Here is a 27,366-nt window from a genome sequence, read left to right on the forward strand (position 1 = left end):
TGCCTTCTTGAGATTACTGTGGGACGTAGTAGGGTGGGTTGCACCAAACCGCTTGTCACCGTTAAAGCGTTTGCTAAATCTTATTGCATGGGAATTTTCATAGTTCTCTGCCGAGTGATGTTGATCAGTCTGTCAAATGTGGTTGGTGCAACTGGCCCGTAGTCAATCTGTGTAAAAAAAAGAATGTCCTGTAATATGGATGTAAACTTAAAAGGATTTAGGTACCTCTTGCCAGTCATCGACCCCACGAGAGATGTGGTCGGGAAGACTAGCAAACGCATCCGGAAAATCGTTGCTCAGCTTTATTATGTCTTGCCAACCCTGAAAATAAGCGTAAGATACTAACTATTAAAAAAACCCTTCCAATCAAAGCTGGAAGCGATCACCAGTACATGAGAAAAGCCTGGATAATTGAGTTTATCGATATATCTTTTTTTATCCTGTAGAATCTCCCGGCAAATTCATTTTGCCCCCAAAACTTCGATTTCTGGTAATATGTGTATGCTTACTGCGTTGGGTAGCCAGGTCGTAGGGTTGGCTCTGGCAGCCTTCTCTAAGGACACGTTGCCCTTGATGAAGAAGTCCAGCTCCGCTTGACTAACGTTGTCCTCGCTCTGTTCCACCTTTATGTCCATTTGGAAAGAGAACAGCAGCTTGTGCCGTTCAAAGATACCTTGAAAGTGAAAGTATCATATATTGGCTGGTGCTTCGTTTCAGCTTAATATGGACGCATAAAACATTGAGAACAGCCGAATTATCGGAAAAATGCTTATTGCTATGATAATAAGTGTTACGATATATTTTGGGAGTCACTATTTGATGCCGACTATATTATAAACCCACCAGTACAACCGTAGTCGTAGACATTCTTTGTGTGCATGTCGTTGATGTTTCGGAGACGGCGAGTCAGGATCACATTGGGCATGGCCTTGCGCAGAGAGAACGTAAACACCTGGATCATAAAGTATTTACTGAGAAAAATATCAAACTCCATTTATTCAATGCAGCCATTGATACCAGTTATAAATTTCGTTATATTTTCGCTGGGCATAGAAAACAAAAGATTCGTGAATATATCTGTAACGGGATAAGAAAAGACATGCACACAATACTTACCAACACAGATAAAAGCCATACTAAACTCGAAGAATTTTAACATATGCAACTTTAGAAACAATATACTCACTTCAAGATAAGACGATAGCGAGTACTGATACATGCTGTTGACTCCAGCCATGTCGGAGAGCACGAAGAATAATATAGAGCCGCGTTTGGCCACAGGACGGTAACCGTCACGGAGCTTCTCGATGTCCTTCGTTGTGGCTTCGGCAAGAGTTAGTTTCTCCATCACCTGAATGGAAAAATATGAGCGCAGATACAGACCTTGTTTATGCTTGGAAAGTTGCTGGGAAGATAGTTTTCTTAGCACCTTTCCAGTAGTTAGTAAGTTTTCCGGGATTTATTTAGCCCCAATACTTAAAAAGAGGCCAAGATGTTGTAAATTTTGTCGGAATGCACCCAAGTTTATACCACAGAATAAGTAATAGTATTATGTTTATACGTTATTGCAAAGGCAGTAGAATTCTGCGACTAGTATTCTGGATTGTTTTCAGAATTTAAGATCCCTCACCTCACCAGCTTTCGACTTTGTATTTTCCAAGGTGTTGACCAGCTCCACGTTATCCAGCATGTTGCCTGTAGAGGTAGCCAGCTCCCTGAGCAGACTGTCCTCCAGGCCAGACAGCAGGCTCTTGTTGGCGCTGGTCTCTATGATGAGGCTTTCACGTTGTTCTTCCAAATCGGCTCGTTCGGCTCTCACTACGACGCTGAGGAGCTGGTCTTCTAGACCCTAGGAAATATATTAATTCATTTCAGTTACCTACTTACTATAGCTAGAGTCTCTTCGGAAAGAGAAGAGTCGTGGAATGTATTGGGCCCCATACATTCCAAGACTCCTTTATTTCCGCACAGACTACAGATACTAGTGGCGTGCATTAGTATTGTCGTAATTTTTATGTTTGTATTCCTTTGTCAAGCAGACAACCCGTTTGACCTGCCGCAATGTTCAGTGATAATAAAAATACTGCAGGTTCCCTATAGTGAGAAATTTTAAATGCTTTAGTGATTTAAGGTACCTATGTTAATTAATTGACAAATACTTGATGAAAACAACCTTTCTGACTGACAAGCGGGGATAGGCCAGTTTTATGATAATACATACCTACACGTGGAAGTAAAGGTGTAATCGACCCAGTAGTAACTTTTTACCTGTACGGTGACAGTATAGTTGATGACAACGGCCTTGGCGTAGGCAGCGGGGTTGAACTGCGGGTTCGCCAGCTTGGTGGTGAGATACATGCGGAAGTGAGGATCATAGTCCACCTCACTGCTGCCCAGCATCACGAATGTACGTCCGCTTTCCACTGCAACATTTGTTTATATTATAAACTAGCTCAGCTACTGTAATAAATTTACAAAAACTGAATCAACAAAAAGTTTCCTTATAATATAATTATAGACTTGCTCACAAATTTATGAGAATCGGTTGACAAATGCGACCTGTCGTGAAGAACAGCCGGTCATACAAATGCATTTTTGACTTAGCTGAATCGATCGTTCAATAATTGGACATCAACATTTTCATAATTAAATATTTAAAATGACATACTAAATTAAAAATACCTTTGATTTAAGACGCCTATTATGTACTACGCACAAACCTTTTATATTTTTCTCCAGTACATTGTCCACTACCGGATCTATGTATTCGTTGACGTCTTGGAAGAGTACTGGCATTCCATATTTGATGGCCATTTCTAATTGCCTCAGAAATTGTGGGTCGTTGAAGGATAGAACCTGAAGTAAGCATTGTTAATTTAAAAAACAACAAATTTGTGCCTTATGGCGGTCAGCTGGTCACCCATACAAGTATCTACTGTAAAACTTTAAAATTAACTTAGATGCTCAGACGAGAATATTGGTACTATTGGTAGACTTAAATTTATGTTTAGCACAAAGTACTGCTTTCGAAATTGGGAAGACCTGCTAAATCCTGTTACTAACGGTTGTGTCGGCAGAAGAAGGTAAGCATTAATGAAAACAGGTTACATACTAAAAATGTAGAGGTACCTTGAGGTTATTTTTAGCTTCCCTTTTCTTGATCCACGAGAGAGCCTGTGTCTGAGGGTCAATGCACAGCGGAAATCTGGAAGCCCTCGTGGTGAGGATGCCGTTTTGCACTGACAACTCGTCTGGAGGTAGGCCCTCCGAGTTCCAGCTAAAAATGTATGTATGGGTTATTATAAGAACGAAATGCTATATTGTGAATTTCTTACAAAAATAGGTTGTCAATTTGTGTTTGTAAGCCCAACGGCTGAAAGAAGAAGTTTCATCAGCTCATTTTATCAAATCTGGTGTCAAAAATCAGAGTAAGTATCTACAACTAGGACACACAGGAACACACCCGCTAATTTCCACCTCATTGGTCAAATTCTTCTCCAAAGTAAACGGTAGCGTGAGCGGTATCCCTCTCTCCATGATATCCCCGTACCAGTCCTCGTAAATCATCGTAGCGCGGAAGGAGAACGAGAACGGTCCGGTGTAGCAGAGGAATGAGGCTGACAGCAGACAGTTGCCGATGAGACGGGACTGTTCCACGTAAAGCGCGGCTAGGTCTTCCGTCCAGCGTTTCTGTTCACTTGACAAACCTGAGAAATAATTATGTTTTATTAATGTAAAATAGTTTTCTGAGACCCCGCGACCCCCGCGTACAAAATTTGTACATTTTTCAGAATGTTTCTTAGGTATATAAGGTATATTGAATAACTTCTTCTCCATTCTGCTCTTATTCCACGTTATGTGGGGAACAGCATGTTTTTCTCATCCATTCTCCTCTATTTTTCGTCACCTCAGCCCTCACTCTTTTCTTTCTCATATCCTGTTATTGAATAACTAAAGGTTCCAAATTCAAAAACAACTGTGTTTGGGTCTCGGGAAGGGAGAAGGAGTGAAAAGGAATAAACCCTCAAAATAAATCCGTAAAATGGCTCTATCCACGATTAAATATTACCTGACATTAGTTTATCTGCGGCTATCAACCGCCTCATCATAATATCCGTTTCCTCCTGCAGCTCCTGCCTCCTCAATATGGCCGTCTCATATTTCGCGTTCAAGCCATCCAACGTTCTTTGCAGCCTGTTGATCTCCCTGTTTAGGGACTCTAAATAGTTGATTGCTTCTGTGTATTCCTTCTCTAGTTGTTCCACTTTGTCTTTTTTCGGTTTGACTTCCTTGTAGACCGCGCAGTAGGCGAGTACGGCGATGACGAATTTAAGGAGGCCGTATCTATTACGAGAAAACATTGGTAAATCGAAGACATATACATAAGCACCAAGTCGATGGCAGTTAACCCTAGTAGCCATTAGCCATTCCGAGAAATGTGAGTGCTGGCGTGGGCAGCATTATACCGCCCATACTTAACATTATTTTTGTTTCAAATAATGGATAAAACTAGTTTGTAATCATTATTATGAGATAAAACAAATCAAAAACGATTAGTTAAAGTAACACTGCACCATATCAAGTTAAAGCTAAGGAAGTTTGAGTCTAATTTTACTTTTAATTAAGCTGAAATTTGTTTGAAAATTTTTACGAAAAAAAAAATGCTACTTTGTTTTGTTTTAATGAAAGTGGAGGTGGATTCCATTAAAACAGAATGTAGGTACATCTTAATATACGAATACATATGGGCTAGAGTTAAATATGGTACCGTGTGTAACAATTTGTACAAACCCAGCCTTGCTGATCTGCTGCATGGTGTCCAACTTCTTGCTCTTCTTCATATGCGCCTTCACATCCTTGACCTGTTTCTGCGTGATGAGGTCGCAATTCATCTCCTGCAGGTTCCTCAGGAAGTTGGGGTCGGCCATCATGCCCTTCGCGCCTTTCCAGCTCACGTCCTTGATGCCGCGGATGATTACTACGCATTCGCATACCACCTGTAAATATTTGAATGTAAAACTTCTGAGATGTTCATTTATAAAAATCTACATCGTCAACAGATTTGCACTTTATTTTCTGACGAAGTTGGTCGACTAAGCTGTATCGATCGAAAATAATGCTACCTTTAATTAACATTTAGTATGCGTTAGCACTGATCAGTAGAAAAAATCAAAATTTTACAATAGCATACAAAAGGTCTATTAGCTGGACTGTGATTGTGGAAGATACAGTCAATTACAAAGAGCTGTATCCATTTTTTTTCCACTTTATTACAATGCAGTAGGTACCTAAGGTGAAAAAGTAAATACATCCCTTTGTAGTCGACTGTACTTATTAAAGAATTCCCTGCTGTGGTATCGTTCTATTTCAGAATTTTGAAGCTGCAGGCTATGACAACCTATAACTTTTTATCGGCTATGGTCAATTGTTAGGTCAATTGGTACATCGCAATGGGTGGACTGACTGGACTGGTACTATGAAGCTACCACATACCTGCACGGCCTCAGGCGGAGTGGCGAAAGATCTGATTTCTGTGATATCGTTCTTGTCCAGGTCTGCCAGAGCCAGTCTAGCGGCCTCGAGAGCAGGCATGGCCGCCGACAGCGCCTCTTCGGCATCCGACTTCTCCGCGGCAATGACTACCTTCTGCTCAGTAATTTCAGCGCTCTTTATAGCTGCGACTTGCTGCTTGCTCACTGCCGCATCCGTTGCTGAAGTCGTAAACGTGAGAAGTGAGTGAGTCTCGTATAGTGAGAGGAGGAGGAGGAATAGAATCCTTGTAGTGGTTTTAGTTCACTAAAGCAAACTAGAGGGTAAACTTTTGACGGAAAAACATGCTTAATGTAGTGCAACAGTTAGCGTTCGCATTCGATATTCTTTCGCATGGTGAATGCTTACCGGATATGGCAAATCAGACAATTTCTTATTGTAAATAAGTATAGTAAGTCTAACATTGTTAGTCATTGCAAAAACTAACTGGGGGCCTAGCTAGAAGTTGACGATCATATATCGACAACGCCAAACTAAAAGACAAAATGTTTTGGGGTGACAGATGTTATGATAAGTTACGTCACTATTTTCAAACATTATTTAAGTTTTGATTGGCGTTTTCTATCAGCAACATCTTGGCTAGCCCCCTGACAACTTCAAGGTGTCAGGTTCAGTATAAATACGGGAACTTTTAAAACCATATTCTCCATACCGCAAATGTTAAAATAAAGGAAAAATTGTAAAGTCAACTGCTTCGGACAAGATTCGAAGTTGCAACCTTTTGTAATCTCCTTGAGCAAGACTTCACATTCCTTCGTCTGCTCTGCCACGATGACCTTTTGGATGGCGAGTTTGGCATTTAAATCTTCTAGCTGCACGTTTGCTTCCTCAATCTTCGCTAAACCACCGATTAAGCGCTCGCACTACAAAGATATAAATTATTTAGCGTATCATGTCGGTTAATCATTAACCGAACTCCACAAAACTTTATTCAAGTAAATTGTAACACCAATGGAAACTTATCTACTTATATTGAAACTTCCTTCATAAATTTTTAACCCTTTAACGGGCAAGACTGAAAATAAAATCCTCAATTCAAGCCTCATCGCCAACGTATAGTTCTATAAATTCAGTACAAGAAAAAAATACAAAAATATGATGATAAAGGATGGTTTTTTTTTAGACCTTTTGCGCTTTAAAGGGATATAGGACTGTCTTGTCTACACATAATAATCCATTATCTAACCTGTGCGATAATAAACGAGTCTTTCTCATTTAGTAGTGACAAATAAGTAGTCAAATAATCCATATAGTGCTTCGGCGTGACGTAATTGTTCCTACGAAGCCTTAGCAAGAAATCCACGGAATATCTTGCCACAGACATATGTACGTGAACCACATGTTCTACTATGATGGGACGGAACTCTTCAGGTATTTTCTCAACCTGGAATAGAGAAGTACCTTATGAAATTCCCGAAAAAAAACTGTAAAAAGCCAATGACGCTTAGTTTCCCCAAGCGGTCATCCATCCAACGTTGCCAAACATAGAGATTCATAATCATAACATATGCAACATAGCTTGGATTGGGTGAACGGGCGAGAATACTGAGTAAACACGTCATGATACTTACGTCTGCTAAGAATACATTTGCTACCGCCAACAAAGCTTGCTTCGGCCACGGGAACTGCCAATCAATAGTCGTATTATTCACCAAACCAGGGAAACTTCGACACCTAGAGACAACATTATTGGTTAGTTTCTGCCGAAATAACTAACTGCATCAATGTAAGGTTAATTTTCACCTGTTACGAAGGATGTCACCACTTGGTGACATGGACAAAACTACGTGGAGGTTATCAGCGCATCTGGCACAGAAGAATGCCCAGACGGCGTCTCTGTAAGGACATTTGAATCAGATGAATATTCTAGGTTTTCTGTGAGTAGGTAGTATTAAGCATGTGCGTTATTGTTTGCATTTATCTACCTACCTATCTTGATTAATATGAACTTACTTGGCAACTCCGTATCCAGCTTCCGCGCTCGCGTTTCGCACAGAGTTGATGATGGCATCCTTTTCATCGTCGCCAAAGAGCGCCGGTATCATGCCAATCATCAGGATGTTGTTGATGAACTCCAGGAAACCCTCCTCCAGGATCTAATTGACAAAAAATGTTGAAAATGTATTCTGAGTCACTTATATCGTAACGGTCGACACGTTCTAGGTGTGACGTGAAGAATGCTCTTTAATAGGCCGCGGACTGGAAGCACGGGACCGGCGGGGCGACGAGCGCCGCTCAAGGCCGATCATACATTTGATCGAGCGCAATGCAGGCCTTGATCCTGAATCCAATTTAGTTAACAACACTGTATGCTTCATGCGCTTGCAGAATACGATTTGCACCTACTTCGGCCACTTAGCCCGACTATGATTTAGATAAACCGATCAAGAAATAGTCTAATGGTCTTCAAAACGGTGTATGTCATAAGCCAAAGTGACAGGCTGTTCATTAAGACGGAAATCACAATACATAGAGAGAGATATATATACGACTCTAATTCTCAGCATTAAAGCGAGAGCCACCGGAACGAACGCCCTGAACGTGCACGCTCGACGCTGAGGAATGGCAATCAGCTTCAACGTCGATTGTGCACGCTGAAACGTGCGTTTTGTGATCGAGGTGTAAGAAACCGACCTAAAGAGGTTGAAAGGAGTTTATACTAGGCCGAGATATCCACACCGACCGCAGACTAAAATATAACCTGGGCAGCCATGAACAGGAACACAGTCTTCTTGTTGTCCACTCCGAGCTGGTTGTACAGCCGCTTCATGTCGTCCTTGAACGTGTTCTCGTTGTAGTTGCGTGTGATCGTGATCTCGAACGTGTCACAACCTGACAACAGGGTTCATGATGAAGTTTGGATTGTGCCAGAATAGCCGATTAGTTCATTTTGTAATCTAGCTTGGTTCAGCAAGAACAAAATCGAACATGCTTACAAGAGTTACTAGACACGGAACTACCTACTACTTGTAATAGTTATAACCAGATTTGACTTAAAAACGGTTCTGTTTGGTTATCAATGTACCTCGTTATGTATGGAGCCAAATTTCGATGATTTCTCTGAAATTCATAACATTCGCTGAACATACATGACAGGCACTTCGGTCCTGTATCATTTTTAACGTCAACGTGACACCTGCTTACGTACCTGCAGCAAAAGCAGCCAGCCGAGCAATACTCTTCTTGCCCGATCCACCTACGCCGATGATCATAGCGTTGCCCCTGTCCATGCGCAGGATTCGATGCGTCCGCGTCAAATGTTCTAGACAATCTTCGAACAACACTACAGACATCTTGCCGATGCGCTCGTTGAATTCATCCAGGATCTGACAAAAGTAAAAATGGCTAACTGTAAGTCACCTAGTAGACATTCATACAAATAATTAATTAATAAGGGCTCTGTCCCTGATACAAATAAGGACCTACTTAGGTTTTAAAATATTAACTTCTTGTCTGTGGATGATTTAATGAGCCTGACTGAATTTTCAGTAAATTTTTAGCATTTTAGAGGACGATTTCTTTTCTCTTTACAGCACGTAGCCGAGGTTTGATTTTAACCCATGACTTTTTTTACCACCAGTGGCACATGAAAAGTTATCAGAAGAAACCCTAAACCGAAAATTATTCTGCCATTTTTGAAAAAATAAATAAGCCAATAACGAGTAACCCTACTTGTAAAGATACGTGAATATACCATGAAGGTATGTGAGCTTTACCTCTTGGAACAAGAAGTAAACGGCCTCGTAGTCAAGCAGATCCTCATAGTACCGGATCTCCTCTTCATCAAGAGCGTTTCTGTAATCGCCGAACAGCAAGGGGTCCCGTTCCACATACTCTTCCAACTGGAATAGTAAAACAATTTAATGCATAACTCCACTAACTCCAGACGATTCTCCAGGGCTATCCCTGGAAATACGTTGGTTTATTTATTATTCCTAAGAGCGTACAACATTCTGGGCTTCAACATAACAATGGGCCTGTATACCAGGCGGGCGGCGTATAAATATGGCGGGTTCTGTTGGCAATTTATCTTTCCTATCTTTAAGAGTCCCCAGCAAGCTCGGTTCAAACAGTATGGAACAAACGTTAGATACGCTCTAGCTAGATTGCTCTGAAACTTTGTACTTACAATAGGATAAGGTATATCTAACCCAGTAATTAGTTTATGTAGCATCAGATACCTGCATAGTTAAAAAAATACAGTGAAGTTAAGTTTTTCATACAAAACTTATTTTTGCCCTATTTTGTTTGTAAAAGGAATTAAAGGACTATATACCTCATTTCATTGTATGTGCAAAATTTCATTACAATCCAACTCCGTTTGTATGGGGAAGGGAAGGTGAAATTCGGCCGAGCTAAACTTTTCGGGAATCTTTACTCTTGTAAAATTGTCCTATTAGAAATTACTAAAAACTTTTTAAACTTTATGACAAGTTTCTGCAACTTTCACATGTGTCGATGGCTACGTACAGTCGCCATCAGATATATCGGAGCGGCCAAAGTGTTCACAATATCGGAACACGTACTCTAACGCCCTGACAATAGAGGCGTGTTCAGATAGTTGTGAGCGCTTTGGCTGCTCCGATATATCTGATGGCGACTGTACCGTCAGCTCTTTTTCCTCCTCCTCCTCCGCTTCCTCTTCTACGGTTTCGTCCGCGTCTGCTGCGGCGGCCTCCTCCGGCTTTTTCTCTTTCACCACAGGGTCGCCAAACTCTACGGAACCATTAAAAATTTAACTTGTCAGCAAGTTGAAGCAATCACATTCAATGATCTACCAGCCAGTAAAAATACTATGATATATTAATATGGAAAGGGGTCTTTGCCCAGCAGTGGGACACTCTAGGCTCATATAAATAAATAAATAATATTAATAAAATTTATACTTATCTTATGATTTGTTTAGGTTAACTCCCGTTATTAAGGCGCCCACTGATGATCAGCGCCGGACGGGGATTATTACATAAGTGCGACCCCAAGTGTGCGATGCACGATTGTGCGACATAATTTTTTTAACGACACTGCAATTCTGCGAAGTGATATTGTGCGACATATCACTATTCGACCAAACTATAGTCCGGCAGTATTTTTGATCGAAGTTAAATTGTGCGACATATTACGGCTCGACAATACTTCTAGTACACGACAGTATTTGTGAGTCTACGGGTAATTTATTTTTAACATGGTCTCAGTGCTTACAGTTTCTTCTCAAAAAACATTTCCTTTACAACTGAACTAGACGCTTTCTGCATGGGCGCTTTGGCCTTCGGGCATCTGAAGCTACCTAACGAACCTAACCTACCTATTAATTTATATTTCGCACACACGATGATTCGCTCAAACGGCACATCGTATAGTCGTGCATCGCCTAATAATGTTTCGCACGAACAATAGTTCCCACAAATGACATATCGTACAATCGTATATCGCCTAATCATACGTCGCACTAACAATACTTCGCACAAACGGGTGTCGCACTCCCGTAGTAAAGCCCGCCGGACGATATCGACCTGTCTGTTGTTCAGCTCCTTTTGCGTTTAACTGACAGGCCGATATCGTCCGGCGGACTGGTCATCAGTGGGTCCCTTTAGGTATCGTTTATCCTGTCGAAAGTGAGAGACGAGTAAAACGAAATAATGAATACTAGTAGTTCAACTAAACGTGCACCTCAGTCGATTCTATATCTGGGGGCACGGTAGTGCCCCCGCCAAGACGAGCAAAGCGAAGCGCAAGGGCACTACCTACCTTTTCTCGAAGCGCTTCGTCGTTTTTTTGAACCCTCATAACTTGGGTTTAGATTATACCAGATAAACAAAATTCTCGGGATATGATGTCAATAGTGGACTTATTAAACATAAAAAAATTTAAATTGCATAGCTCTTATACTAAAGATTTTATTCATATCTAAAAAACCCCAATTTCGTCACTGACTCACTCACTCACTGTTGATCATCAAAACCTCTAGGGTACTTCCTGAAGTCCTAGGAAGCTGAAATTTGGTATGTAAGATAGTATTAGTACACAAACAACAAAATAATTCAAAAACTTGTCATTTTTTTCCCCTAAGGGGGGAAAAGGGGGGTGGAATTTTGTATGGGAAATCAATAACCGCTGAACCGATTTAGTTGAAATTTGGTATGTAGATAGTTTTTGTAATGGGGAATGGCATTGAATAGTTTTCAACCCCAAAATCACCCCGTAAGGGTGAAAAGGGGGTGGAAAAGGGCGTTAGGGGAAAAGGAGGGTTGAAGTTTGTATGGGGAATCAGTAAAAAGCAGATTGTATAAAAGATGCCCCGAGGTACGTATTTCAGGATTTTTAATAGTACCTTAAATCACACGCGCAACCCTTTAAATTAGGGGATGGAAGCAACTTACAAAAAGAAGTGAAATCCCACCAAAAACATTTTCATGTAAAATGTTGCCAAGACGAAACCATAAGGCTCGCACTGACAAAAAGTTATCAGATCTCTTGTAGAGCCAAGCTTCTAACTCTACAAGCCCTAACTTCACAAACTCTACACCTTAGTCAAAATATGTGGCTTGGCCGTTTCGTTACTCCAAGAACTATTGTATTATAAAAAATAATGAATAGTGAATACATTTTTCACCTTACGTCTATGTGACAGTAGCGAAACGGTCAAGCCACATATTTTGACTAAGGTGTAGAGTTTGTGAAGTTAGGGCTTGTAGAGTTAGAAGCTTGGCTCTACAAGAGATCTGATAACTTTTTGTCAGTGCGAGCCTTATGGTTTCGTCTTGGCAACATTTTACATGAAAATGTTTTTGGTGGGATTTAATTATTCTTAAAAGAATATTCCTACACAAAAAAACACATGCCCCAGACATTCGGACAATGAGGGTCTTGTAGATAATTTTTTCATTGACTGAGCAACTGAGTCATGTGTGTCTTACTTAGATTATTTTAAAGTCAATAAAGAATACTAGAAAATTGCTTCAAGCACAAAGTCGAAGCGCCGAGTGTCTTACCATCTAATTCCTGCTCTTCCTTGACTTCCTCTTCAGGAACGACGATCTCCTCCAGCACCACGGGCTCCTCCTCAGGGAAGTACTTTACGATGTGCTCCCTCATGTGGGTCCGCATCAGCTCATTGTCCTGTTGGTTTTAAATTTAGTACCTTGTCAGTATAAGGTTTAATAAAAGAGGAAGATTGTCCAAGAAGTAGTTACTACGAGACACTACGAGTATAAGATTTGCTACGCAACGGGACAAGTCGTGTCAGGTTGAAGATGTAGTGGAACTTAACTAGGGTATACGACGGCATGGTCCATAGCTACAGGAACTCAAAAAGTATTCGAACCCCGAATATTTACTACTCTCATCGTATTCTTTGGAGACCAGGTCTGTGTCATTCTAGTCCAAGATCTCTCGTCTGGAATCGCTTTCTCTAGAGAAATACAGACCCAGTTGAAACCCTGACGTTTTAGCAATATGAGAATTTTTTACACTACACCACCGTTAGCCGGTAGCACAGAATAAATAATAGTACAGAAGATTCACTCCCTAACAAAACGCGTTTTTTACGACAGATATGACCGCTATGTGGCGCAAGCGCGGGCAGGCGTCCGTTCCGTAGCGGTGCGCTGCAACTACTATGTCTAGACAGCAAAATTGGTGTGGGCCGCATGTACTTGTAGCGACGCGACGAAATCACGGAGTGAGCTACGCCTGCCGGTAGCTAAATAATGATGATGTAGCGAGTTCTGAGTGTTAACACACCTGCATGTTGATGAGACGATCGCATATGACTCGTGTGAACTCATTACGCCAGCACCGCACCATGGTCCGTTTCTCGCTGAAGTAGGTGGGGTGTGTGAGCAGGAGACCGGCTGCGATGCGGGACAGGTCACGCAGATTGAAGATGTAATGGAACTTGGCGGGGGTCGGTGGGAGCTCTACTATCATTATCTGTAATCGTTTAATAAAGAATATATAGCTGGTCAACCAATTCTTGTCAGTAAAAAAAGGCGCTAAATTCCAATTTTCTATGGGACTATATCCCTTCGCGCCTACATTTTTCAAATTTGCCGCATTTTTCTACGTACTGTCAAGATCTGGTTGACCGAGTATAGTTCGGCAGACGTGTGTCCAGATTTAGTAACTCCAGAACGTTCTTCGTTTGACTTTTCTTGACGTTAGGTATAATATTATTAAGAACTTTCTTTTTTGGCTCGGAGCTAAAAATCGAGAACCAATAGAATGTACCTTATAGAGGTCCAACGTCATTTGAACAATTTTGTCGGCGATTTCCTGTATCTCCTCCGGGAAGATTTCGAAATGGCCCGCAATGATGGCGGTGTAAATGTGACGGAGGGTGCTTTCCGCGGGGAATTGCAGATTGTACACCGAGAACATGGATATGAAGCGGGGGTCCACCTGAAAGCCACCGAAAAACCTTTTGGATTTTGTGTCTATGACCGACAAAGGAATACTAATGCAGAATATGATCTTTGATCTACTACTAGTAGGTAGGTTAAAATTTGCGTACATAAAAAAAACGTTTACGGTTACGGCAGCGCCTGACACCCAGGCACTAACAATACATCATCATACCTAGAAAAACATTTTACTACATATTTTCCGAATCTTATTCCGTTGTGTATATGTAAAGAATTAACAAGTTACCGGAGATGTTTTAGATCTAAGGACCTACGTGTGCCGCTGAAAACGTAAAATTAAAATACCTATCTAAACTTCAATAAAGTTTTGTATATAGAGTCCGGTTATGTCGGTGGTCTAGTCACTCTAGCCATTCAATTTGCTAATATTTGCATATTTTGTATACTTACGTCGTTCCTGCCACCACCAGCTTTACCCATAGCTGCAAGGAAGCCTATGTCCTTGAGATTCTTCCAGTTCAGGTCCTTGCCTCTGTCGTAGAAACCTTTCCTCTCGAAAAGTAGTTTTAACAATGCAATGGGCTGTTGAGTGCCGTATGTGTCCACCTGATACATAACGATGGCATTAACGATTGCCGAAATATTATAATAAAGAGTAAGAAAAAACGAGAAATTAAAAAAAAGCTGCCAAGTGCGAGTCGGACTCGCCCATGAAGGGTTCCGTATTTAGGCGATTTATGACGTATAAAAAAAACTACTTACTAGATCTCGTTCAAACCAATTTTCGGTGGAAGTTTACATGGTAATGTACAATTGTACATCATATATTTTTTTTAGTTTTATCATTCTCTTATTTTAGAAGTTACAGGGGGGGGGGGGGGCACACATTTTACCACTTTGGAAGTGTCTCTCGCGCAAACTATTCAGTTTAGAAAAAAATGATATTAGAAACCTCAATATCATTTTTGAAGACCTATCCATAGATACCCCACACGTAGGGTTTGATGAAAAAAAAATTTTTGAGTTTCAGTTCGAAGTATGGGCCTATGGGGAACCCCAAAAATTTATTGTTTTTTTTTTCTATTTTTGTGTGAAAATCTTAATGCGGTTCACAGAATACATCTACATACCAAGTTTCAACAGTATAGTTCTTATAGTTTCGGAGAAAAGTGGCTGTGACATACGGACGGACAGACAGACGGACAGACGGACAGACAGACATGACGAATCTATAAGGGTTCCGTTTTTTGCCATTTGGCTACGGAACCCTAAAAAAGCAAAAAACCAACGACACGCGGTGTTCCCAGGCGGTCACCCATCCAAGTACTGACCGCGCCCGCCGTTGCTTAACTTCGGTGATCGGACGAGAACCGGTGTATTCAACGTGGTATGGACATTGGCGATATCATATTTAATACCTACCTAAGTAAATTAATATTAAACTAACAAGATAACATTTATAAACTTTATCTACGCACATATCATTAGTGTCAATAAGCTATAGGCACTATACCAAAACTGATGTATGGAGTGAGCACTCTTGTCTTACTATATTTCTCTATGCTATATGTATGACTTACAATAGGCATATTCATGTCGTCAATAAAGATGAGCAGCTTCTTCCCGACCGGCGGGCCGAACACATCTTTAGTTCGTTTTTCCACCACCGATTCCAAATTGCGCTGTACGTCCATGGACGAGGTTCGAGAGGAGAAGTTCATCTGCTGTATCAGCTGTGGATGTAAGGAAAAATCACATGTAATTTATGGCTCCGTTCTCCTTGAAAAAAAAAAAAACAACAAAACTAGAATCCGACTAAGTAGGAATCCGGCGAATTGGGAACTAACTAAATTTTCAACCCAGTAAGCAAACTTAAGAAAATTAACACAGATAATTATAGAGTCTGTTTGGTATAAGGTATAAGAGAAGAGTCGTGGAATGTATTGGGCCCCATATATTCCACGACTCTTCTCTTTCCGCGCAGACCCTATATATACCTATACTTACGTATTTTTCAGGAGGCAGGCCTCTCAAGTAATTGCTGATGATGGCAGTTTTGGAAGTTCCTGTGTCACCGACGAGTAACACGGGCCGTTCCACCTGATGAGGAATTCAAAAATATTACTATACTTAGATCTATTTTTTTCGACAAAATCTTAGTGGTGTTCGAGCCGATATGAAGTATATTTAATTTGTTGTACTAATTCCCTAAAAGATGTCGCTGTTACATAAGAAAACTGAGTAACGCTAGTTTATCATAGAACCTATAAAAGAAACTGTACATATGTGAATAAATGTTTGGTAACGTAGCAACTTGTTTCAACAAAGTGGTCCTTCGAGTTGAGAAGAGAAGTGACTTAAGTGACATAGACAGTGCATTCAAAAGTGATCTTTAAGTATAGTTAGTAGAGCCTAAAATCAAGTAAAGTGTCAGTGAGTTAGAACATTTAGAAGTATTTCGAGAAGCCATCCATCAAAATTGTCATAAAAAATTACAAAATTAAAATTCAAGATTTCGGAAAGATTAAATAAATAACGCATATTTTCAAACCCACGAGCAAACGCAGAAAATTCGCCGCTTCAAATTAGTGTTATTTACAAGATCGAAATTCATTGACTTGGAAAAATACAATTTTAGAAATAGAACATGTGAAAATTTTTACACGTCAAAAAAAAACAAAAATAATTTCCATCTGAATTTTCCGTATGAATTTTCCGTAGTGTCAAGAAAAATGTTTTCAAGAATTTACAAGAATGAATAGCTGAGTAAAATAATGTTTGTGAATTAATCCTTAAAGTGCAAATGAGTTACCTACCGTAGTTCTCGTTCAAGAAGTTCCGAGAGAAGAGATTTCGAGTTTTAGATATCTATTTCAAGTTGAGATTTCATGTTTTCTAAAATACCAAGATGTCGTTGCTAGATTTTATAACGGAACAAGAATTTACGTACGGTAGAATACTAAAAGCTAGAGAAAATTTCAAAAATGTATTAAACAAGAAGATTACGATCGGGCATGTCAAAACCAGAATAGAGTCTTTGGAAGAATATTGGAGCCGATTCTCAGTAAATCATAGAATAATAGTGAAGCACGCGAAGTTGGCGGAACGAGACGCTTTCCAGTATTTTAAGCAAAACATGTATTTCGAGTGCGAGGAAGTGTACATTGAGTTGAAAGCAGACATGACAGATATCCTAGAGCAATGGGCAGAAGAAGCAAACACCTTAAGTATTTTCAATTTACCATCCATGCCCCAATCATTCGAGCCTACACATACTGACACGATAGCGGAAGTCGACATCCAGAAAGAATCACAAGTCAAGTCACAGTCATTTCACACAATACCAGTAGCTAAATCTGAGTTATGCGAGCAGAATCATTCACTAAGTAAAGAGTTTCAAGAAATAATATACAAAAGCCATCACTCGTTGCTGCGGAGAGAGTACAAAAGAACATCTTACCAATCTCAAGAGTCAGAAAACATGGAGTTGAAGAGCATAGAATCAAGCTACGAGATAAAAAACAAGCAAGAATTCAAGCGAGATGTAGAAACGAGCGAAAAATCGAAGCACAAACCTAAAATAGATACGGAGACGAACAGAGATTTCAAACCCGAGTATAAGCGAGAGAGAATAATAGAGATTCACGAAGACGTGCAAAGAGATCGAACTTTCATTAGCATGTACTTAAGAGATGAGATTAACCACATGCTAAAGAAGTTAGAATTCAGAGAAATAGAGATAAAGATACATATAACAGGAGAGACAGGAGAAAAACTGTACGAGAAAGGAGTCATAAAAGAAGAGGACGATTATCGAGAGATGGCGTCAAACCGCTGGAGGTCTACTGAGAATGTTTTGTGTAGGAGAAACAAAAGCGTGATACACAGAGAGAGGAAGATTCAAACAAACATCCGATTCATGGCCTCTAAACAATCCTTGAATAGCCTCCATGCCGAAGTAAACCTTCCAATTTTGAGAATTTGTCTCTGGAAGCCCTGGCAGTCTAAGTTCCTAAATCGATTAAAAGAAAGGTGGAAGTGAAGACAGTATACACATGAGCTATCGAAGAGAAGATTTTTTATTTTAGTAATGTTTATTTTATTATTAAGAAATGACATTCTGTCATTTAGGCGGGAGTATGTTCGAGCCGATATGAAGTATATTTAATTTGTTGTACTAATTCCCTAAAAGATGTCGCTGTTACATAAGAAAACTGAGTAACGCTAGTTTATCATAGAACCTATAAAAGAAACTGTACATATGTGAATAAATGTTTGGTAACGTAGCAACTTGTTTCAACAAGTGGTCAAAAGTCAACTCACACTCTCCATAATTTTAATGAGCCACGTCATCCGTAAGGTGTCAACGGTCGGGACCAATATACCCGAGAACTTCATCTCCCTGTCATGAACGTACTCCGGTATTAGCCACTCCCACGCCTCCCAAGTCAGCGTGGACAGCTCCAAGCAGTAATCGTACAATGTTGGGAAACCCATAGGGAAATGTTCTAAAAAAAGAAACAGATCAAATAGTATGCAAAAAGCCAACGACACGCGGTGTTCCCAGGCGGTCACCCATCCAAGTACTGACCGCGCCCGACGTTGCTTAACTTCGGTGATCGGACGAGAACCGGTGTGTTCAACGTGGTATGGACGTTGGCGATGTAAACATTGAAATTTATATTCAATACCGTCATAGTATTTTATTATGAACAAGTGTAACAACTTACTAGTAGTGGCCTTCTTTTCAAGATTGTCTTCAACAAGCATCATCGGGCACGCTTTCTTGATGTAATTGTCAAAGTCGAAGCGCCCGTCATCTATTATTGCGGCTCCCAAACTGTTGTACATGGACTGTAAGTGTAAATAAACGTAGGTCGTCAAAATCTGAAGTAACCCTTTGCATGCCACGCCTATCGTCTCCGGCGTATCATAAGTAAATTATTATGTAGCAAATCTGATCTATCTCGGTTTAGTCTATAAAGCCTCTATTATGAAGACGTTAAAGTGCATATGCCAACTTTATCATGAACTTGTTTTATCGAAATATAATATCAAGGTTTAGAACACTAATTTCAACGTCTCATTCATCCGGGGGTGTAGCTCAGATGGTAGAGCGCTCGCTTAGCATGCGAGAGGTACGGGGATCGATACCCCGCACCTCCAATCAAAATTTACTTTTTTATTTTTAGATAAAATCTTAGTAGTTTTATTTTTTATAAAGAGCAAATTAATACATACCACCATAAAGACGCACTCGACGATAGATTTGTCCACTGGTTCATTAGCATTTTCTCTGTTTGGCAGCAGGCCACTTATCATGTAACAGAGTTGCACGACCTAATCGTAATTATTAATGTATTATTATTTAATCACACTATTAAAATATCTACAAAAAATATCATACTAATATCATATTAGTGCTCGCAATAATGTGGACAAGACTCCGAAATTGATTAAATAATTAATAATTTAATTAATTTCTTACCTGAGGTTTAATTTTGATTCCTAATCAATAAAAAACACAAAGATTTCTTATAATGTAAATTTATTAAAGAAATTAATCAGTATGTTTTCCAAATTTTCTGTAGGTACTCATTTTTTTATATCAATAATATATTTAAGTGCTATTTATTGACGAGGGAACAAAATTAAATCTCAAGTAAAAAAATAATTAAAATAATTAAATGATTAATTATTTAATCAATTTCGGAGTCTTGTCCACATTCTTGCGAGCAATGTCGCAAATTTGTCCGATCTCTGCTAATATGTTATGTTTTTTGACATGAGCGCCATCTATCCCTTACACGCTAAACTACAACAGAAATTTGAAAACAGCGCCATCTTTCGCTTATTCTTTGAACTGCAACAAAGGTTTGCTAGTTACTTCAGTAGAGAATAATTGACGATTGTTAATTATGTCCTCGTAGTGTAGATGGCGTGAATGTCAAATTTATTTTATGTAACTTATAGTTTTGTTATCGTGGTATAAGATGGCACGAATCTCACATTGTAACGTATATAAAAAACTAAACTTTTAAATAATAAGAAAATAACCCATTGATAACCTAATCAATTATATTCTCACAGTCCTCACACTAGAGGCTCTGCCACAAAAAAGGAAATTGAAATTTCGTTATTTGACCGCCTATATAGGCAGATAAAGAAATTTAGATTTCGTTTTTCGCAGTAAGGCCTCTGAGGCTCTGGAGTTTAATTTAAGGGTTTTAAATTAAACAAAATAGGGTAGGTGCGTTAGTTTTCGTCCGGATCTAGTTTTCGTCCACTTGACGAAGTTTCAATATAAACCTACATTGCTGCACAAATTTGGACTTATTGCAATCCTTAATATCGAAACAATATAGGTATCTATCTACATAAAAATTATGTTTCGCAAGTAGCAAATTAAATATCAATAACATTATTTGCTAATATGTCAAGTGGACGAAAACTAGAGCATGGCCGGAAACAACCGCAATGACCCTATACCAGATTAAGTCCAGTTTGCGGCACGATGGTCTTCAGAGGCGTTTGCTGCTGCAGCCCAAACAGCCCAAACACTATGTAGTTGATGGCTCCAGCCACGTAGTGTTCGAAAAGCTCCTTTAGCTGATCTCGCTCTTCTTCATTGTTGCGCCCACGAAGCCATCTTAAGAAATACCGCCTTTAATAAGTAGGTATATTGATTTAACCTAACACGATTTTCACTCATGATTTTAAAACTAACACGGGACCACAGAATAAATAATAGTACTAGGTACAGAAGACTCACTCTCTAACAAAACGCGTCTGTTACGATCAGCACAGATATGGCCGCTAGGTGGCGGCAGCGCCACGCGCGGCTTATGGCTAGCCACCAAAATTGGTGTGGAACGGATGTACTTTTAGCTATCTGTAGCAAAGCGACGAAATCGCGGAGTGACCCACGCCTGACGGGACTTAACCGCGTAAAACTTACGTTTATTAATGGCCTGACGTTTCAACCGATATGATCGATATTACCCATAAAATCATCTGATTATAAATTTTATACCTGCTGTCGCCAACGTCCATACCACGTTGAACACACCGGTTCTCGTCCGATCACCGAAGTTAAGCAACGTCGGGCGCGGTCAGTACTTGGATGGGTGACCGCCTGGGAACACCGCGTGTCGTTGGCTTTTTGCTTTTTTTTTAATATTATTATATATTATATAATAATATTATGTGTACCTTTCCCAGTAGGGTTCATATCCAAGATTTTTAGGATCGACGAATACCATTCCTGCCCTTGACACAGTGGCAGGACTGGCGTAATTCAAGTCGCCGACTTCAAAGAGAAGTGCGCAGTACGAAGCCAGCCGTATTCGCTCGCCGTTAGCCAGAGTTAGTAGCTTGTTGTCGTCCATCACAGAGTTCATGTTTTCAATCCAGAGGGCGTCCACGTCGCCGTCAAAGAGCGAGTAGCGGCGCTCGCCTTCTTCTGCCGGTCTATTGAAAAATACATTTTCTCAAAAATGGACGGCAAAGTCGACGTTGCCGGTTAAAAAATAGGTCGCGAAGTGCGTAGTTTATGGTCATTCAAAAAATTAAAAAGTTAAAAACATTGCAGTCTCGATTTCGGGACTGCAATGTCGCATACAAATTCCATTATTTAACGAGTTCCAAACTTTTTAAAACTTCAAATGGCCATATCAAATGAAGGCATAGGTCCCTTAAACAGCCAAACAGATGATCAGCACTTATTATTATAAAGCCTATAACAGACTATCGCACCGCACCGCGACCTTAGAGCGTCGCACCCATAAGTGAGAGCGAGAAACAGATATCTCTTTCTCGCTCTCACTTATGGGTGCGACGCTCCAAGGTCGCGGTGCGGTGCGATAGTCTGTTACAGGCTTAATGTTGGTACCGCGACTATTTAGGTGTCTCAAATAGGTTGGCGTATTTTCAGCAGAAAAATACACTTCTTTTTTTTTTTTAAGGCGGCAAGCTAATTTTTTTAATTGTTGTATTTTTTTCTGTGAAAATTAATGGAAAATTAGAACGTTGCTTCTGTAAGTTCTGTAAAATATTTCTATTTCTTGCACCATTTTTGAGAAAAGCACTATATATGACTCGGCTGGAAGGCTACTTGCTGGCTTCGGATTCAATTAAACGGACTCCCAAGGTCGTCCGTTTAAAACGAATCCTCAGCCTGCAAGTAGCTACTTCCGAACCTCGACAATAATGTACTATTACAGTACATATGGGGCTACTTTTCCGCACTAGTGAGTAAAATAGCACTTTTCGTGCGTATGTCGAAACTTTAAAGTGCCATATGTACTGTAAAACGTTGTTCGATACACGTGCGAATAGGTAATTCGCAACTCGTGTCGATTTAAAACACTCCCTTCGGTCGTGTTTTAATTTATCGCCACTCGTTTCGAATTTCCTCTTTTTCGCACTTGTATCGAAAATAACTATTACAGTACATATGGCGCTACTTTCCCGAACTAGTGCGGGAATTAGCACTTTCCGTGGTGCCATTATGTATTGTAAAACATTGTACGATACTGTTAATTCGCAATTCGTGTCGATTTAAAACACTCCCATCGGTCGTGTTTTAATTTATAGCGACTCGTTTCGAATTTCCTCTTTTCCGCACTTGTATCGTAAATAACTATTGTAGGTTAAAGGCATAGGTAAAATGTACAGAAAGCGCTTATTAAAGTTAAAAGCAAACCTGTTCATCTCTCGGAAAATCTTGGAATACAGTCCATCCGTCCAATCCCTGGTCACAGGGTCCAAGATTCCGTAAAGTTCTATAACGGAACAAGCCTGGAAAAAAGCACTAAGTAAGTATGTAATCAAAAATAGCAAGGACATGTGTGATTTCAGACGTCTTGTCTCTTAAATCGAAAACTTAAACTTTGACACTGTACGCGAATAAGGTGGTGCCCCCCTACAGTTCTCGTCTTAATAATTTTCCGGGCATAGTACAATATATCAACCACATACACGCCAATAGAAATTCAACCTCAGTAATCCGATTGAAGGTACAAATTAGATTGTACTTTCGGAAAATGTGACTTTTCTTCAAATGAATCTTCAAAGCTGATTTAAATGGAATAATATCTGGGTGACCGAGCTTCGCTCGGAAAACATATAATAACTCGGAAATGCGCGTTTTCCCAGAGATAAGACGTAGCTAGATCGATTTTTCACCCCCGAAAACCCCTACATACCAAATTTCATCGAAATCGTTAGAGCCGTTTCCGAGATCCCCGAAATATATTTATATATAAACAAATAAATAAATAAATAAACAAGAATTGCTCATTTAAAGGTATTAGATATTTGGATTTTTTCGGTTCGGCCTGGACGTTTTTGTCTCCTGTCACGGTGGCTGACACGAGAGTCACGTTCTCACAAGTATGTAAGTGCGAGAGTGATACGTGACACGATAGACATTAAAAGCGCAACCATCATCTGTGCTGATTAACATCGTTTTATATAATAAATTACCTTAGGATTGAGAACTTGCAACTTGGTGGACACTTGGACAGCCCCATGTTGGTCTGAGCTTTGACCAGCGTCTGTACCACCACGGTCTTGCCTTCGCCCGTGGGACCTACTACCATGCTGGAGTGAAGCGTCATCATGGTCTCACCTTAGGATTGAGAACTTGCAACTTGGCGGACAGCCCCATATTGGTCTGAGCTTTGACCAGCGTCTGTACCACCACGGTCTTGCCTCCGCCCGTGGGACCTACTACCATGCTGGAGTGACGTGTCATCATGGTCTCACCTTAGGATTGAGAACTTGCAACTTGGCGGACAGCCCCATATTGGTCTGAGCTTTGACCAGCGTCTGTACCACCACGGTCTTGCCTCCGCCTGTGGGACCTACTACCATGCTGGAGTTACGTGTCATCATGGTCTCACCTTAGGATTGAGAACTTGCAACTTGGTGGACAGCCCCATGTTGCTCTGAGCTTTGACCAGCGTTTGTACCACCACGGTCTTGCCTCCGCCCGTGGGACCTACTACCATGCTGGAGTGACGCGTCATCATGGTCTCGTACAGCTGGATTACCTTGTCCACCTGGTCATAATTTTTTAAATTAACATTGAATTCTGAGTTGGACATATCATTAACCCTTCGTATGTCTAAGCACTGATCAGTGCGCACGAATTTAAATCCATTGTTTAATACAATAGGTTTAAATTCGTTCGAACTGATCAGTGGTTATACATACGAAGGATTAATACATACACATACCTACTCCTTATCATGCCATGCTAATTTGAAGCGAGGTTACATACACAATCAATAACGTGAAGTAGGTTGTGCATCTGTCGTGGCCAGATCTTGGATCAAACGGGTGGCCATATCATGAATAAGTTTGTCAAAAAATTCATTATTGGTACAAGCTTTTATCGCTGATTGCTTTTTTACTTTTCTTTCCACAGGCCACAGGGAACAAATATTCATCGAGACAATTCTATAAACCCTGTACTTATTTGACATCTGAAACTTCACAGTCACAGTCGGCATCACAATCATGCATAGAGCAAATATGGCACCAAGTATCAACCATGTCTCACTCACCTGCACAGGCATGATAATGTATCCATCCTTTTGTAATACTTCAAGTACCATGGCATTGAAGTCCGGGTAGCCGACTCGCGGGCAGTCCACACCCGGGAACAGGTCTTTGATCAGGCCCAGGAACAGGGGTACATCTTCGAATACGAACTTGGGGTAGTTCATATCCCTGTAGTGAAGTTCAAATCAAGTTACACAAGTCCTGACGTTGACGTCGCGGGTAGACCTTTTCACTCAGTTTAAAGCTGGACGTTATACTATCTAATCTAATCAACATATTTCGTTGAATTTAATACAATTTTTACTAGTTGTGCGAAAGAAAATATCGTGACATCGTAAGGAACCTGCTTAGGTATGAGTATACATTTGTAAAAGCATTGTATGATGCGATAAAGTCGGCGCAATGGGATAGCGTGGAGACTAAAGCTAGACATCTTCTGAAACCCTGGTGATAGAATAGAATAGAATATAAGTAATATAATTTGTTCGTATGCACAAACAAACGAGACAATACATAATATAAAAGAAAACACAAAATAAGATTAAAGTGCCACGAAATGGCCACATCTCAACATGTTGCTGGTGGCTTCCAGCGGCGCTGGTCTTCCGATAATCAGTTTGACTAATAGATTGTTTAACTAATAGGCCGTTGATTGTGAAGACTTAGAGCCAGTTACACCAAGAACAATAGACGGACTGATAAATGACAATCGGCACCAGCAGTGAATTATGAAACTTCCCATACAATAAAATTTAGCCAATGTGAACGGTGACACACGGCTTTGTGCAAACGATCCTTATATGAAGAGAGTAATCGAAATTAAACTGAGTGACTGGCTGAGTGAGTGAAACCGTTGTTGTCTAAACAATGAAGAGAGTACCTTAGAGCGCGCATCAGCACCACAATCTCCGGCAGCCCGGCGCCCTCGCGCCGCATCTTCCCCGCCATCCGTAGCACCGCGGTCAGGGCGCGGAGCCCCCAGTCGTAGTGAGACTGCTTCGATAGCTGCTCCCGCGCTACTTTGTACAGCACTGTCATCTTCTTCGCCAGGACCTGGAGGTAACAACTAATGCCGTGTCACTTCGAGGTGTAAACACTACGGACTGGTTGAAGAGTTATGGCTGTTTGCAGCTAATTGTACTATGTTAAATTAGTCAAAATGTAATTTAAAATACTGATCTTAGTCCTAAAACTCACTACCTTCTCCGCCTGAGATAAATGGACTAAAATGGTAGACCTAATAGGCGCTTTTTTATCGAGTTATGACTCAGCTTTTCAGGTTGTATGCACTTTATTAGAGTTGTTGAAATGATTAATGTAATTTGTCACTTAATTAATTTTTAAAGATTGACTTAATCGTCTCAATCGATCGTTTCCTAAAGCCTGCCCCTGGAAGTATTTGTACACGTACCTTAGCAGTCAGGAACCCATCAGAAAACAGGGAGATCATGCAGATCATCTCCAAGTCGGGCAGGATGCACACCACGGGCCTGAACAGCGCCTTCACCGACTCCGGCAGCTCCGTGCGCCCCGCGTACCCTGGGTTCATGGTGATGAAGATGCCCACTTTGCTGTCCATCGCTATCTCTTGACCTTCGAACTATAAGAAGAGTTTAGGTTTAGTTTAGGTTCTGTAGGACTGAAGTAATTAGGTATTTAATCAGCCACGCTGAATAATTATCTTTGCATTATTTACAATTGATATTGGGGCCAAAATTATTACCAAACCGAGACAAGTGGAAAAAGAGGGGAGAGGCCTTTGGCACTGTGTCCCACTGCTGGGCTCTTAATAAAATACCTTATAATTTGCCAAAACTACTAGTTAAAAGATAAATTACAAATTTAAAAACTTTTTATAGCATAACAACACCATACAGATAAAATACTTCTAGAATTTGCCATATTGGGTTCAACGCCCGCCGCCCCCTTAGATAGCATCGCTACTTGGCTAGTCCGGCTAGTTGCCTGGCGTGTAGCGAAGAAGACACACGATTTTTGCGACAAAAAAACAAGTCGCCAACTAAAATCTAAATGGACGACGCGTTAATAGAAGCTGTGTACAAAAGGGAGCCCCTGTGAAATCCGGACAACGACCTTCACAAAAATGCGATTGTTTTGAAGAAATTGTGGGACGAAGTCGCTTACGAGTTGCAAAGAGACGGTTCGTAACGCATATTTGATCATTTGTGATTCACGTGTAAATTGAAGGTCAAAACCACATATTTAACTCGAATTGTTGTTTTTGTATGTACAACAACAACAATTCGATTCGATTGTTTGTTGTTGTAGTCACAGGACGGGACGTCTCCAAATACGCGTGTGCTTCGTTTTTACCAATAAACGGGTCTAGACAGATTCGTACAGTCAGCAGCAGAAATTGCTAAGCAAGTCGGGTGTTCAAAATGAATTTGACGCGACGTATTGTTAAGAGAATAAGAGCGTGTCAAGGTAATTTTGAACACCTCGCCCGCTTAGCAACTTCTGCTGTTGACTGTACACTATACTTAGGTATCAAAAATGTTTACTGCATTATAATATGTTTTCATTTTAAATTTTCTCTTGCAGTCAAGACGATAAAATCAAGATGGAAGAATATGCGAGCATATTTCTTCAAAGAACACAAGAAAATCTGGGAAAAACCTTCAAACGTCGATGGCACGGACAATGCCTGTACTTCCTGGCAATATTATGAGCCATTATTGTTTTAAAACGTTCACTAAACTCAGAAGAAGAATCAAATTTCAGCGTGGATTATGAAGAGAATGCTTGTATGGTGGAAGAATCACCACAGAATAAAAGACTTCTGACCGATGATAACAATCAACTTTCGCAAATAAAAAAGAAGCTAAAGATTTTCGAGAATGAAAAAGACAAAAGTCATGATTTG

General features: G+C 40.3%; 1 protein-coding gene and 4 non-coding genes across 5 annotated transcripts in view; 2 read left to right on the plus strand and 3 right to left on the minus strand.

Annotated features, from left to right (window-relative positions):
* LOC134655366 (dynein axonemal heavy chain 10) overlaps nucleotides 1-27,366 on the minus strand; it is an 82,109-nt gene that overhangs the window by 14,874 nt on the left and 39,869 nt on the right. Inside the window, exons 48-84 of the mRNA XM_063510814.1 lie at nucleotides 25,891-26,079; nucleotides 25,360-25,532; nucleotides 24,482-24,647; nucleotides 23,816-23,974; nucleotides 22,615-22,709; nucleotides 21,123-21,380; nucleotides 20,400-20,559; nucleotides 19,152-19,250; nucleotides 18,641-18,764; nucleotides 18,234-18,418; nucleotides 15,918-16,010; nucleotides 15,491-15,643; nucleotides 14,361-14,516; nucleotides 13,777-13,947; nucleotides 13,291-13,479; nucleotides 12,540-12,666; nucleotides 10,157-10,266; nucleotides 9,267-9,392; nucleotides 8,699-8,876; nucleotides 8,252-8,382; nucleotides 7,504-7,646; nucleotides 7,294-7,386; nucleotides 7,122-7,224; nucleotides 6,737-6,934; nucleotides 6,269-6,413; nucleotides 5,494-5,711; nucleotides 4,792-4,997; nucleotides 4,070-4,344; nucleotides 3,464-3,707; nucleotides 3,130-3,277; nucleotides 2,721-2,856; nucleotides 2,269-2,423; nucleotides 1,631-1,849; nucleotides 1,187-1,351; nucleotides 844-952; nucleotides 510-673; nucleotides 226-321 (exon numbers count right to left, since the gene is read on the minus strand). Of these exons, the coding sequence (XP_063366884.1) occupies nucleotides 226-321; nucleotides 510-673; nucleotides 844-952; nucleotides 1,187-1,351; nucleotides 1,631-1,849; nucleotides 2,269-2,423; nucleotides 2,721-2,856; nucleotides 3,130-3,277; nucleotides 3,464-3,707; nucleotides 4,070-4,344; nucleotides 4,792-4,997; nucleotides 5,494-5,711; nucleotides 6,269-6,413; nucleotides 6,737-6,934; nucleotides 7,122-7,224; nucleotides 7,294-7,386; nucleotides 7,504-7,646; nucleotides 8,252-8,382; nucleotides 8,699-8,876; nucleotides 9,267-9,392; nucleotides 10,157-10,266; nucleotides 12,540-12,666; nucleotides 13,291-13,479; nucleotides 13,777-13,947; nucleotides 14,361-14,516; nucleotides 15,491-15,643; nucleotides 15,918-16,010; nucleotides 18,234-18,418; nucleotides 18,641-18,764; nucleotides 19,152-19,250; nucleotides 20,400-20,559; nucleotides 21,123-21,380; nucleotides 22,615-22,709; nucleotides 23,816-23,974; nucleotides 24,482-24,647; nucleotides 25,360-25,532; nucleotides 25,891-26,079 (5,859 nt within the window). The remainder of the gene's footprint in view (nucleotides 1-225; nucleotides 322-509; nucleotides 674-843; nucleotides 953-1,186; nucleotides 1,352-1,630; nucleotides 1,850-2,268; nucleotides 2,424-2,720; nucleotides 2,857-3,129; nucleotides 3,278-3,463; nucleotides 3,708-4,069; nucleotides 4,345-4,791; nucleotides 4,998-5,493; nucleotides 5,712-6,268; nucleotides 6,414-6,736; nucleotides 6,935-7,121; nucleotides 7,225-7,293; nucleotides 7,387-7,503; nucleotides 7,647-8,251; nucleotides 8,383-8,698; nucleotides 8,877-9,266; nucleotides 9,393-10,156; nucleotides 10,267-12,539; nucleotides 12,667-13,290; nucleotides 13,480-13,776; nucleotides 13,948-14,360; nucleotides 14,517-15,490; nucleotides 15,644-15,917; nucleotides 16,011-18,233; nucleotides 18,419-18,640; nucleotides 18,765-19,151; nucleotides 19,251-20,399; nucleotides 20,560-21,122; nucleotides 21,381-22,614; nucleotides 22,710-23,815; nucleotides 23,975-24,481; nucleotides 24,648-25,359; nucleotides 25,533-25,890; nucleotides 26,080-27,366) is intronic.
* Nucleotides 15,193-15,311, minus strand: LOC134655579 (5S ribosomal RNA). Its single transcript, XR_010097455.1, has one exon. It is a non-coding gene; the product is annotated as a 5S ribosomal RNA (ribosomal RNA).
* On the minus strand, nucleotides 18,453-18,571 carry LOC134655563 (5S ribosomal RNA). Its single transcript, XR_010097440.1, has one exon. It is a non-coding gene; the product is annotated as a 5S ribosomal RNA (ribosomal RNA).
* Trnaa-agc (transfer RNA alanine (anticodon AGC)) lies at nucleotides 19,004-19,076 on the plus strand. The gene has a single exon. It is a non-coding gene; the product is annotated as a tRNA-Ala (tRNA).
* On the plus strand, nucleotides 20,952-21,070 carry LOC134655574 (5S ribosomal RNA). The gene has a single exon (XR_010097451.1). It is a non-coding gene; the product is annotated as a 5S ribosomal RNA (ribosomal RNA).

The sequence above is a fragment of the Cydia amplana genome, chromosome 16, assembly GCF_948474715.1.
Source record: "Cydia amplana chromosome 16, ilCydAmpl1.1, whole genome shotgun sequence".
Classification (NCBI taxonomy): domain Eukaryota; kingdom Metazoa; phylum Arthropoda; class Insecta; order Lepidoptera; family Tortricidae; genus Cydia; species Cydia amplana.